Source organism: Anneissia japonica, unplaced genomic scaffold, assembly GCF_011630105.1.
Source record: "Anneissia japonica isolate Jap-2015-1 unplaced genomic scaffold, ASM1163010v1 scaffold502_len386481_cov162, whole genome shotgun sequence".
NCBI classification, from domain to species: Eukaryota; Metazoa; Echinodermata; class Crinoidea; order Comatulida; family Comatulidae; genus Anneissia; species Anneissia japonica.
This window is the reverse complement of record NW_022756308.1, coordinates 114,722-129,095: the sequence shown is the minus strand read 5'-3', so window position 1 is coordinate 129,095 and position 14,374 is coordinate 114,722. Positions and strand designations below refer to the sequence as shown.

Here is a 14,374-nt window from a genome sequence, read left to right as displayed (position 1 = left end):
CAAAATGCATTGTGTTTTCCATGTTACAAGTGAAATATATCTGATTTGATTTGATTCAGCATATTTTAATTATTTATTGTTTTGTGTCATTTGAAATTCTTTATCTATTTTGTTAAAATTTTGTTTTTACTGAAAGGTACTTACAAACTTTACAAGACCTTCTAGAATTTGAGGTGGCTGTTAATAATTCAAAAACAAGAGAAAGGTAAATTGTGGCATTTATTTGAATAATGTAATATCCATAGATTCTTTAGATGATTTGTTGCTAATGTTAACATTTTTTGCATGAAGTACGGACTATCATAACCTTTAATTCGTATTAAAAATACAGTACAACATGATTTTAAGTTTACTATAACCAACAACCTTTTTTTTTATGATTGTTATTCATAACCATTAAGGTTTTTATCAAAATAAAATTTTCAAAATGTTTTTGTTTTGTAACTAAGAAAAGAGTGGATGGAAAGTGATAATAAGCATTATGCAGAAAAGAAATTTCATTATTAATTTTTTAAATTTTATGTTTATACTAATAACATTTTTTCTTGTAATGTTTCTTGTAGGTTCACCGAAAGCTTGACAACAATACGAAACAGGCATGCTAATGTGGTTGAAACAATGGCACAGGTAAAATTTATTGTCTGATGATTACAGCTTCAGCTTTATTCACATTTGATCCAAACCAAAATTTTCTGCATTTCCAATGGGCTAAACACCAGTTTCCCTATTCTTACACCCTGATCCTATTTTCTGATCAGTTCGGTAGGCTTTTCCATCAGAAAATGTTGATTCAGTATGAATGCAGCCCATTGTAGACTACTTTATACAACAAAATTGTTACATACAGTAGTGGCAGACCTATGAATTTGACATAGAGTTTCCCCCAGAATGGAAATGTAATTACAATACAGGGCAGTACAGACTACTCCAGTCCCAGAATGATTTGGGCTATGGTATGAAATTTTGTGTCAATGGCTTCTAGATGGTTGGAAATGACACTCACACTTTAGGCAAAGACTTTTTTATACCTTGTTCCACAAACTTAATTTTTTAAAGATCATCAGAGGAGGGCAGACAAAAAATTAAAATAAAGTTTGTTTTCTTATTATTTAGCAAATTGTTTTTTACCAGAAACATCCAGATGAAAGAGAAAATAAAAATATAATTTTATTGTTAAATGTAAACAGTGTACTAATGGAATGGTTAAATGCTTTAAATTTATATAATGAGGAAGATTATACATATCTTATTTTTGGCGATTTCAAGGCAGCGGCGGGTGTAATAAAAATAAAGAAAAGCCGTTATTTTTTTCTGAAATTTCCATTAGCCAAAAATAAAATTTTATTTTATTCGAAATCATCAATATGGGCGATGGGGGAAAGTATACACAAATTCTTGTATTAATTTGGAAGTCATTTTTTCCCTTTGGTTTAATTATATAAGAATTAAAGGAGTGCCTCATGGACCAGCAGCTGGGCCTCTCTGAATCTGCCTATTTATTTTGTTGTTCCTGGGATACATGCTATTGCTTAAGCATATGCTGGCTACCTAAGGGCTACCATGGCCAACATATGCTGACCCCCTAATGGGCGAATGGTCAAGAACATGCTCTTCCCTAAATGGCAATACATGCTGACATTTCAAAAAAAGGCTATTGCTGAAATGCAAGGAGGAAAGTGAAACCTATTGATTCCTTTAAATTATCACATTGTTTTTTTTTAAATTTTATTTTGTAGGGAGTGCTAGAAATGAGGGAAGGAAGGTTGAATGTGGACACACATGAAGAATGCAATATACAGTACTTCTTAGATCGATTCTTAATGAGTAGAATTAGCATACGAATGTTAATCAACCAACACAGTGAGTAAATTCTGTTTTTTTAAATGTTTCTAATTGCTGATGAGTAAAACAAAAATGCCATCACAATTGTATTCTTAATTTACTAATAATGCCAAGAAACTAAATTTCTTAAATTGTGCAATATTGGAGCTCATCTTTTAATTTAACATATTTTAATATTTTGAATGCAAATGAGTTTTTTATCGGGATGCTGAGTTTCATCTTAAGCTTTACAGAAATTACAAGAAAACTACAATTCATTTTATCATTGGTTACTGGCTTTATAATGTCTCTATCCCCCAATAAGTCTGATGGCATACAGTACTTCCAGTAGGTTCACACTCCCACGATCTTGCCTGACTTGACGTCATACTAAAATTCCTACTCAACATTCTTCTGAAACTTCACGCATTGATGTCTAGTGTGGGAGGCCATCTAGATTTTCAGGTGACTTGTGCGACTTGCGGAAAACTTTGGATCCCTGGAGTTATAGAGGGGCACCTCAATATACCTGGCATAACTTTATGACTGGCATAATTTTTTGCATGGTGTTTAGTGGTAAGGGGAACTGGAAAAGTGAGGCAAATTTCCTTGGGGAATGTTGTTATCAGGCTTGGAAAAATAACATTTGTGCCTTGAAAATTATCTTGATGAATTGCCTTCAGAACCAATGTTTTTGTAGGCCTACTCTATATATTCCCACGGTGGTACAAAAAAAATTGACTTTCCTTTCCTTCCCACCACCACTCTCTAAAATTCAGAGTAGGTAATCATGGTGCCTCCGACCCCTGGTCATTGGTAGGAAAGATTTAAGATTGTAAAATTGAATAGTACTGTAGTTGGTGTGCTTCAAGAGATGTCCTCAACCAGGGCATTTTTCACAGCCTGTGCTATAGTGTTAGTCCAGCCATCGATGTATAAAATTAGAATTTTACAGTATACCTCTATGATCCAACTAGAGGAATTTAATTACATACTGTATCCACACAAATGAACAACAGTGGGATGTAAATTGAAGCCAATCTATTGGCTATGATACCAGTCACTTGACAAAACTGTCACATGGGGGTCACATCAGTGGTATGCTGTACATTTTTGTTGGTTTTAATCTTCTTCAACTCTCCAATAATTACTGCATTATGCTCTCTTCTGTACTGTATAAAAGGAAAGGATTACTGTATAAAAGGAAAGGATTACTGTATTAAAGGAAATTCTGAAAATTTAAAGTGTCCTTGGGAAAAAGAGATTATCCCAGAATGCGGCAGTGCAGATTGGATACTGTACACCAAACTTAAAAATTGTTATCATTAGAATTAAATTAATCATAACATACAGAATTATGATAGATTACAAATTTATACGTAATACTTTAAAAATAAAACGCATGCTTGGGTATACACTTTATTTTTAACTTTCTTTAAAAAATGAATGAAAAATTTGTTATGATTACAGTTGCTAATTATTGAGATTGTAATGTATTATTAATGAGCAGACATGATGTATTACTAAGGTAATAGCATGTGATGATTGTGTAGGCTGGAAGGGGTCATTGACATAATTAAATCTATCTGCATTAAGTGTGAACAATATGATACATTTCTATTGCTATCCTGAATATGTGTAACTTTAAGTAGTCAGAATGAAATTATAACTATAATAATAATGCAAATGTAGAAATTTTAAACACATGTAAAATTATCCAAACAAGGATCTGTATAAAGTAATGTAAATTACTATTATTATTATTCATATAAGGATATTAAAAAAAATAATTATTTATTTGGTCTAATGTTTTATAAGAAAATACAATAATAATTATTGTATATGGTTATTATTGTTAATTTTTAAGAACTGTTTTTGTTGCTGATGATGTTGTAGTTGTTTTTATTTTTTTTAAATAACCAAGGTGGCCCAATCTAAACAAGTGATATTATTATACCAGTGTTTGCTGTTTAGATGCCAAAGCCATGTGATGTTTTTGCTGTAAAGTACTGTAGATATTCAAATTTAATGGAAATTTATTATCACCATGACCTCATGTCCAATACTACTGTATTCATTTATTTGTGTGTATTTGTTTTTGTATAATATTAATAATCGTTGACCTGTGGTTTTTTTTCCCAATTATAAATAATTAAATTTGTTTTTTCAGCATTAGTGTTTGGTACTAACCCAAATGGTCATTCGTCCAGACATATAGGCAGCATCGACCCTAACTGTCATGTTGTATCAGTAACTCACGGTAAGCTAATTGTACTTTATAGTACTTCTTACTACTGCTACAGTTTTGTTGAATCAATCAAGTTATCATAATGTAATTTTATTCAATCTACTATTATTAAATGTTGTATACAACTGCAAGTGATCTCACAGAAAGGAATGGATTTTATGATATTGGGGTCCTCAGCAATTTCAATCCAGCCCATCAATTATTTATAAACTAAAATATTATGTTGTAGTAAATACCTACTACTGTAGGTGCTATCATTTTTTGGTTTATGCAATATTCCTTTTAAATTAAGTCAATTATGGAAAATCTGTTCAAAAACATATTGTACATTCTCATTCGTTCGTTCATTCGTTCGTATGAATTACAGGAGCTACACAGTTGGTTTTTTGAATGTAGCTTCCTTTAGCGATTAATCGCGTATAATCGATTCTAGTTGCTGTTATTAATTGACTGGAACCATCCTAGTAGGGTCAGCATCGGTCTCGAACTCACGATCAAAAGTCCAACACCTTACACACTGCGCCACTCGCTCCTACATGTCTCAAATGTAAATAAAAAAATAGTTTGTTGACACTAGTTGCAAGATATATAGGCTTTGTTCCAACATATGTTGGCATACACCATCTTCCAGGAAGCTATATTTGGCTGTACATCCTTCCATTTGGCAAAGCTGAATACATTTAAAAAAAATAAAAATTAGAGTTGCGAAGGTTAGTATCCAGAAAATACTGCAGAAAACTGGTTTGATTGACCTTATACCGATGTAGGGTGTAATGACAATGCCCTATAATCATAGAGAAAATAGAGAACCTATTTTCTCTATGCTATCATTAAGCTTCAATTATAGAATGGGGCATTACATAGAGGCTATTCCATTATAATCACCTCTGTGCTCTGCTGAAATGTTTGTAATTGATGTAATGTGGTTTCTGGTGTATTGGGTCAGAGTTCAAAGTAAATATAAAAGTTTTAAAAGAGCACATTGGTAGTGAGAACCATTAAAGTGGCTGCAGCCTCATGATGGTAGTGATGCAGACAGGAAAAAGCTAATTGGATCTGATACATACCGTACTGTATGTTACAACATTTGTAATAATCCAGTATTTATCTCCGCTCACATAAACTTACAACCATATAAACATCATTATTCTGTTTAAAGTTCAAACTATGAATGAGCATGGAGGTACAAAATACCTCCATGGAATGAGTAAGCCAGTGTTACAGTGGATGTTGTTTTTTTTTTATTGCTTTTTTGTTTATGTAATGCTAATATTTTTTTTATTGCTTTTTTGTTTTGTAATGCTAATATTGAAATTATCAGTTTAATTTTGAGTATCTAAATTTGTTCATTAATGTAATAATTATTTTGCTCCTTTATGTTGAAAAGTGGAATAAGTTTGTTATTTAGATGTCTTTTAATCTTGTATTTATAAGAAACACATGACATTTAAAAAACTTACGTAAGTGTATAGTAAACACAAATACAATATATGTACAATAACTATTAACATAGAGTAGTCACTAAACACAGCTGTATCCATTCAATCAGTCGGCAAATTCACTTCATTATGACGTACAGTACATCTGAGATGATGACATCATACTCAACGTAAGCAGAATAACAGCACCACTGAATTACAATTTGTTAACTAGAACCTTCTGATCTATCACTAATTATTATTTTTGAATATTTAAGTTTGTTAATTAATAGAATAATTATTTTGCTCCATTATGTTGAACAGTGAAATATATTGTTTTAGATGTTTTTTAATCTTGTATTTTGTACTAATTCTAAAGAAATACATGACATTTAAAAGTCGGTGCATAGTAAACACAAATACAAAATATGTACAAAAATTATTAACATAGATTAGTTGCTAAACACAGCTACAGTAATGTATATCCATTCAATCAGTCAGCAAATTCACTTCGTTATGACGTACAGTACATCTGAGATGATGACATCATACTCAATGCAAGCTGCTATAACAACATGGAATTACAGTTTGTTAACTAGAACCTCTTGATCTATAATTAATTATTTAAATATTTTCATCTCCAGCTGTCGAGATTAATAACCTTCATTGTTCTTCAAATTGACCAGCATATTTTATTTTATTTTTAAGTTTCATTTGCATTTAAACAATGATTTTGTCAGTAAAATATTATGAGAATCAGAGATTCAGATTACTTGGAAGTACAGTAACTTATGTTTGATAAGATTTAATTAATTTTTGTTAATAAAACACATATGAAATATCAAAAGAAAGTACTGTATCGGCTATTAAAAAGATACCACAAAACTGTAAATTGAATTTAAAATTCAAGAGTCATAAAATTGCTTTATGAATATTAATGCCTAATAGGCATCATGGTTGAACTGTTCCTGGCACAGTTGCCGAATAAATTTCTGGCCCATATAAATTTATTTTTATTTATTCAATTTCTTTTGGCAATGAACGATAAGCACAAAAACAGCAATTAAAGACTCTGCCAATGACAGGGTTCCCAACTTGGAAGAAGCCATTTCCGGGAGACCTGTTCAGCAGTGGCGTATCTGGGTGGTGCGTGAGGGGCTCATGCCCCTCCAAAAATTACTCATGGCCCCCTCCCATAATCGCCTCCAAAAATCACTTGCAAGTACTTAAAAATCACCTTATTTTGCAAGTTATTGCCCCTCAACTGATCATCGAGCATCCCCCCCCCCCAATTCACCTTCGTGCTCCTCCATCAGAACCCCCATTTCAACACTTCTACATACGCCACTGCTGTTCAGATGAGCTTTTTTTAACACATTGATTGCCAGACCTTATTTGTAGGTTTTGTCCTGTGTGCCAAAACAAGTATATATGTACAAACATACTTTCTTGAACTGTCACAGATCATCAAATGGTGTGTTTAATTTCAGAAAAATATTAGTGGACGAGTAAACTTGTCGCTGGCAATGGGACAGTATTTTCTGTTGCCTCTGCCAAGTGCAAGTTTTCTTGTCCAGTTTTTGCATGGGTTGGTATATATTTATAGTGTGCTCCCACCATGTAATCTTTTGTACTGCTGTCAATATATAAAACACAACAAACATACGCATGTTATTTTTATGTTACCATCTACGGTAGGTGTATCTTTCCCGAATTATCAGCCGTTAAGTCTGTCGTTCTACAGTGTATTAATGTAATAACGCTAGAATTTTACTCCGGTTTTGACGAGTATAGACATCCCTAGCGCCCTCAGCAACACCCTCTGGGACGAGTATACTCGTCGCTAGTAGCGAACGTGTTTTAACAAATTGTAAAAACACATCTAATTTTTATTTTTATTTATCACATGGTGATAAGCATTGGTACTAACTTTTGAGAGACATCTGATAATACAGTTAGTAAAAACATGCAAATTATATATCATTTCCGGGAGGTTCTTCTTGCTTTCGGGAGTGCGGGAGGACTTTCCAATTTTTCCAAAATTCCCGCACATAATATTGAATGGAATTGTAGCTTTGTTGAGATACTCGCCTTCTACTGTAAGTACCAGTGGATTTTGGCCATCAGGATTCAAATCTTGAGTAAATAGCTCAACAAGTTTCAATAATTTTAACAATTGTTAAAGAATCCTATTAGGTTTATCAATGCTATTGATGTCTGCCCTCATGAGTTAAGTAACTGCCAACCTGCTAAATATCTTAAATTGAATTAACTAAAGTATTTTAATAGTTGTACTTTGAAAATGTCTACCATCATTAAGTGCAGTAATCTTAAAAATGGATTTAATACTTTATCATATGTGACCCAAGCTCACAAACGGGCTGTAAACTCGTCCTAAGGCCAAAATGAGTTTTTGTTATAATGGCATAGAACATATCATTTACTTTAAAATGACAGTTAAATGAACTCAATCGGGTGTCTGAAGCAAAGTTATGACCGTTTGAATAATTGTCATCTTATCAACTTTCTTAAATCAAGTTTTGAGAAAAATGCTTTTATTTTCGGCAGGTTTCTATTCATTTTTCATTAGCTCCCATCCGAAAATGGCTAAATTTGACCTCTTACATTTGGAATTTTAAACTCAAACTTCAGGAATAGTAAGATTAACAGTTATACTTTATTTATTACACAAAAACCCAAAATTCACACAAAATTCACATTCTACGCCCTATTCTGGGTATTGAGGCTTGTTTCTTAATACAGTGCAGTGCGAGTTTACAGCCTGTTTGTGAGCTTGGGTCACATATAGTATCCAACTGGCCACTAAAAAGAAAACCTTTTGTTGTGTCACCAGGAAGGTATAAACTCTATGTTATGAATGCTTTGTATTCTGATTTCAAATACAATGTCTTGAATTGAAAATAGTTTAAATATAAACAAGGTGAGGTTAAATTCTCAAAGTCATTGTAAAGGGCATCAGATAGATCTATAATCTTGCCTACATGAGTGTTTGCTAATATGAAAATGATAAGAAGTATTGTAATTAAGAGTTCAGGGAAAAGTGTGTTTACTAAAGGTTCAGTTGAACCATGGAGGTCCAAGGTTGAACCTGATCTAGACGCAATGTTCCCGGAATGCCGCCCTCAGCAGCGTGTGCGAAGCAACTCAGAGTCAGAAGTGGAACATGAATTTCGATTTGGTTTCGTAGTCAGATTTTCGAGAAAAACTTCAGCTACCCGTATTTCTCGACTGAGACGTCAATGGGAGCTGTAATTTGTATGGCAAGGTGATGGTGCTACCCTTAATTTGTATTAAGGGAATTTACGCCCACAAACCTTGTAGTTATTGATATTTTGGTTATAATAGAAAATTTTTATTTTTTGGTGACGTCACACTCACGCTATATTTAGCATGCATACGTCATAAGCTAGATTATGTCACCTTTTTCATGGATAAACAAACACCACTGCTTTGCACATGAGTGCCTTGTCTAGCTAGGGCTACAAGAGCCGCATTTAGCATATAATACTTAAACAAGGTACGTCTGCAACTGAATTATTCTTAGGCCCTTGTTAATTTTTTTTCTTATTTTAATTTATTTCTTTCGAAAGTGTACTTTCTATCACATAAAATTGCACTAGGCCTAGATAGTCATATTATGCTTCATCGTCCCCTGCTATATACAGTACATCAGCAGGCTAGCCCTCACCCCCCCCGCTATCCCCCCCCCCTGCGCTACAGTACAGACATTTGCTAGGCAACAGAGCGTGATTGCACCTTTCTTACCAGGTGTTCATGTAAATTTGCATAGGCCTATTGTTAGCTAACCAGCTGAGTGTATTCCTTGTGAAAATGAGTACCGCGGGCCGCCGCGTACTCATTTTCACAAAGCATTTGCATCCCCTCTTGAAAAGAGATAACTTCGTAATAGTTGTCACCATATCTTCGCTATTAATCACCGTGGTTTAGCTTACTTATGCATGGAGGGAGCACTTAAAATGTACGATAATCATTTCACTACCCGACAACTTTATTCATGCATTACATAAATGGTTTCATCTTGCTGTACTCCAAAATCACTGGCGCATGGTAACAACCAACTGGCAGACCATTTCCAGTCACACATTCTCTCCATAACGCAACACCCCTTGTTCCGTGTCATCTGGATCCATATTAGAGTTGATGGTTGATGTTAAATGTTTCAAGTGAAGAGCCTCTTATAAGTTTCACCCCTCATATGGAAAATAGAACATCCCAAAAAATGTTAGATGCTATGCATAGTAGTGATGTGCATTGCTTCAGCATCCTGGTACTTAATAGGCGGCTCGTGGACCAAATTTGACCTGCAGAGTAATTTAATTTGTCCCACGAGAAAAAACAAAATAGTAAAAAAAGTATTGAAAACAAATTCAACGTTATACATTGGATGAATGCATTTTCCATAAAGTATCTCCTAGATAAAAAACAAATTTTTTAGGAGCAAGTTTAAAATTTAAAGTAAGATACTCTACCCTTAGATGGCAGGACCTGTAAGTGGTCTAAAGAGATATCCAGCCATTGTACCTTGTGCGAAAATGGTGAGATCGAAGATGTCAGACACTTTTTATTTATTTGCAAATCATTCAAGGTTATTAGGGAGTCTGTAATTATTAGATTTGAAAAAAGATCTTGAATTCTGCAATATGGGAAAAATTTACCGAATCAAATATTAACGAGAAAATGCAGCTTGTAACGGGGGGAGAAACCACTGATCTTAATGATGAGGTTTTTACAGCATTTGACAAGTACTGCAAAAATTATTTAAAACTTGCTTGGGAGAAACGTTCATATTTGAAACTGGTTTGATTTAATACATTGTTGCTTTAAGTTACTTTTCTTTGTTCTTCGGTATTTAATAGGCCTAATTGTTAAGCCTTTTGTTTTTGTTTAATTCTAATTTTGTTTTCATTGATACTTTTGTTAAGTTTTGTGTAACAATTTTTTTTTTCTATATTAAATAGGCCTGTTTTTGGTTAATCCTTTGTTTAGTTTTCGTAGATATTGTTAAGCCTTGTCTAAATTGATTATATTTTCTTAATAAGAGAAAAGCAATTTGTTCTCCTTTTTTTTCTTAGTTTAAGATTGACTGCACCACTTAATTGTGTGTTGCCACTGTTATAAATGTGAAATGTCGAATAAATTATTATTATTATTATTTTTATTATTATTATAAAGTAAAGACAGAAATGCAACCCTGGGTCATTTGCACTAACAAATTTACAGTTTGGAGAAAATGAGAAAGCTATACTACTGTACACCATTAATAGAATATAGACCTATTAATAAACACCGACTTTATGTGCCGCCAAGTTTTGTCCATCTGTTTTGCTGTTTCTTTTGTGTTTTGTCAATAGTTATAGTGTTTGCACTTAATTTTGCCTAGTTGTTAAAAGCTCTTAACAAATTAACATGGCATGCACATATTAGACACCTACGAAGTAAACTTGGCTATTCACTCTCATTATTAGGGCACATTCACAAATTTATTGACACCAAAACCAAACTTTTGTTATATAATACTATTGTACTTCTGCATATCGACTACTGTTGTTCACTTTGGGGCTCTAAGGGAATAGCATATCTTCTCACATCCAACCTTTACAGAACCGTGCTTTGCGCATAATTCTTAACTGCCACCCTCGTACCCGTTCTTCTGTTCTCCTTTCAACTCTTAATTTATTGAATGTTTCTTCTAGCAGAATTGCTCTTCACCTTGGCTGCCTAGCTTTTAAAGCAGCCACTGGTTCTGCACCTGATTTATACCTCAATCGTCTTTGAAACCCATTACTCGCGAGGGTATGCGTACTCGTTCGACAACTGTAGGCCTCTTTTTTGTCCCTAAACCTAAATTACAATATTTTAAAATGTCATTTTATTACAGAGCCACCTCATTTTTTAACACTCTTCCTTTTAAATGCAATATATCTTATTCTAATTTTAAAACCAAGTTAAAATTATATCTCAGAGAAAAGCAATAAAATTCTGATTTTAACCATCACCTTGTAATTTTATAATGAATTTTAAAGTTTATTGTATTTTTAATGAATGTTACAATATATATTCAATATTTTATTATATAGTTTTTGAACTTTACTGTAATGAAGCTTTTACTTACTTGGATTTTTAAGAAGATGCCCTCTAAAGAAAAAAATACAAATGATGTTGCGTACAATGCAGGAAACATTTACACTGTAGGCCATAAATAGAATATAGACCTATTAATAAACACCGACTTTATGTGCCGCCAAGTTTTGTCCATCTGTTTTGCTGTTTTTTGTGTTTTGTCAATAGTGTTTGCACTTAATTTTGCCTAGTTGTTAAAAGATCATAAAAATACAAATGATGTTGCATACAATGCAGAAAATATTTACTAAAACCTTACAGAAGTTTTGTCAGTCTGTTTTGCTGTTTATTGTGTTTTGTCAGTAGTTATAGTGTTTGTACTTAATTTTGCCTAGTTGTTAAAAGCTCGTAAAAATACAAATGATGTTGCATACAATGCAGAAAATATTTACCAAACCTTACAGAAAAATTAATGTTATGTTACTTGTATTTTAAAAAAAAAATGCAATGCTGGGTCATGTGTACACTAAAAACTTTACAGAAAAACAGTTTAGATCTAGGCAATAAATGGGGAATATATACTCCGATTTTATGTGCTCTGATTTTATGTGCTGTTGATTGAGTTTCATCAATAGTGTTTGTACCTAATTTTACATGGTTATTAAAATCTTGTACTAAGAACAGTGCTCATTAAAATACAAACGACATCGCATACAATATAGAAAATACTTACCAAACGTTACAGGTAAAATTAATGTTAACATTATTTGTTAATGAATGTGTCTAGAAACTAGACCTACACTAGGCTTATAATTGGGATGAATAATATTGGTAAAGCATCCCCCACCCCCAAAAGCTGACTAACATCTCTTAAACTGATGACACATCCCCCAAAATTTGTCACCCAGGTAATTTTAAAGATTGCTTTCAACTTGGTGGAATTTATCTTTGGCCCTTGAGATCAACTTTAAAAATATTTTGGTCCTTCAAACAAATTAAGAACCAGATATGCACCAATGCTCCGCAGACTATACAGTAGGTCACAACCCATTAGTGGATCACCAAGAACAGTTGAGTAAATCAAATTTTTAATTAATGTATATGATTAATTGTAGGATGAATTAAGATATCTTATGAGATTTCAAGGCATTAGTGGGTGAGATAAAAAATAAAGAATTGTGGCCGTTTCGCAAAACAATTACCCTACCTATTGTAGTCGGATGCTCAACTTTAACTTTATAAAGTACACACAAAAGTAGGTGACGAGAGCATGCCAGTGGATGCGATCTACAACCTTTGAATTTACCTAATGACAAAGTCATTGGGAAAAAGGTACTGTTTTCTCCTAATGAGAAATATAGTCTCTACCGTAAAATTAAAATTTATCCCAATAAATGACCTGATTTTCAAATAATTAGAGTATATATTGCATTTTTTCTGAAAATTTTTTGTTGTTGAAACTTTTGCCCGGAATGGGGCTTTAACCTAAATTTGAAACCCCAGTCCCGAAATATGCACTAGGGCTAGCTCTCCGAAGTAGGCATCTGTGGATAAGGGGGTCAGTTGGTTGGTGTCTGAATTTCTTGGGTCATCAGTCTAAAAGTCTGCTGAACACCTGTCTCTTATACACATCTAGATGTGTATAAGAGACAGGCAATATTAAGAATATGTCATGGAGAAGAAGGCTGAACATTTGCTGATGGACCTAAAAGATAATTTAAATATATTTCGCTCATGACATATGATTTCACACCTATTTTGACCTTTCAAGTGGTCACCCACTTTCTTGGAGTCATGTGACTTCACTGAAGCAATTCATCAGTGTAATGATAGCAGGTTGTTTTTGTTTGAGATAATCTTCACTTCATCCATCTGCCCATATCATGATTGGTCATACAATTAGCGAAGCACATCTGATGTGACGCTCACTGTGGAAAAACAATTATTAATACATGAGAATAACACTTGCATAGCATGGCTAAATTATACTAGTAAAGAATTAAAAGATTAAACAAATATTATAAATAAGATATAATTTGTGATTAAAATATAAAAAAGGGAATGATGTTTTGCCCTACCTGACATATCATCATACTGAATACTCAGTACATTCCCATACTTGTGAAAAAATGTGCAAGTGATTCGGGTAGGAATAGAACCCACAACTTCCAAAAATCTAACCTGGTGTTGTAACCACTAGGCTATCAAGCTTTTTCCTAGGTAGTTGTAGACGTATTTAGTATAACACGTCAGGTAGAACAAAACATCAATCCTATGATATTTTCCTGATGCAGACACACATCAAAATAAAATATAATAAAGAATTCTGAAACATTGATTTGATCATTTAAATGTCAAGATCTCCCAAAGACACAAATAATAGCCAATTCTAGTATGTACATATTTGCAAGTTTTTAAATTGATTATCCTGCTTATTACAAGTCATGCAAATAAAATATTAACAGTATTGTTTATGTGTTTCATTATTGCATTTGACCTCAAAATTGGATAAAGCGTGCAGACACGGACGTTATTGCGAATGAGTAGGTTACAGTATTTGTTCGTTAATTGCCAGGTATAATAACCATTGAGGCATACTGTCACTCCTACTATGTATATAACAATAATTTCAGATATTTACAAGAGATTGGCTACACCGACACAATTCTAGATGTCCGATCAAACCGAGTGCGTTCGTTACTTGGCCTCCAGTCAGGAGAGCAGAACTCAAATAACCTAGAGGGCGATGTTTCACCCATGGAACCACTGGTGAATGGAGAAAGCC

At 33.2% G+C, this 14,374-nt stretch overlaps 1 protein-coding gene across 1 annotated transcript in view; it reads left to right on the top strand.

Annotated features, from left to right (window-relative positions):
* The window catches only part of LOC117124169 (pyruvate dehydrogenase (acetyl-transferring) kinase isozyme 2, mitochondrial-like), a 28,890-nt gene that overhangs the window by 5,736 nt on the left and 8,780 nt on the right, over nucleotides 1-14,374 (top strand). The window contains exons 3-6 of the mRNA XM_033270318.1: nucleotides 137-205; nucleotides 564-627; nucleotides 1,737-1,860; nucleotides 3,992-4,081. Of these exons, the coding sequence (XP_033126209.1) occupies nucleotides 137-205; nucleotides 564-627; nucleotides 1,737-1,860; nucleotides 3,992-4,081 (347 nt within the window). The remainder of the gene's footprint in view (nucleotides 1-136; nucleotides 206-563; nucleotides 628-1,736; nucleotides 1,861-3,991; nucleotides 4,082-14,374) is intronic.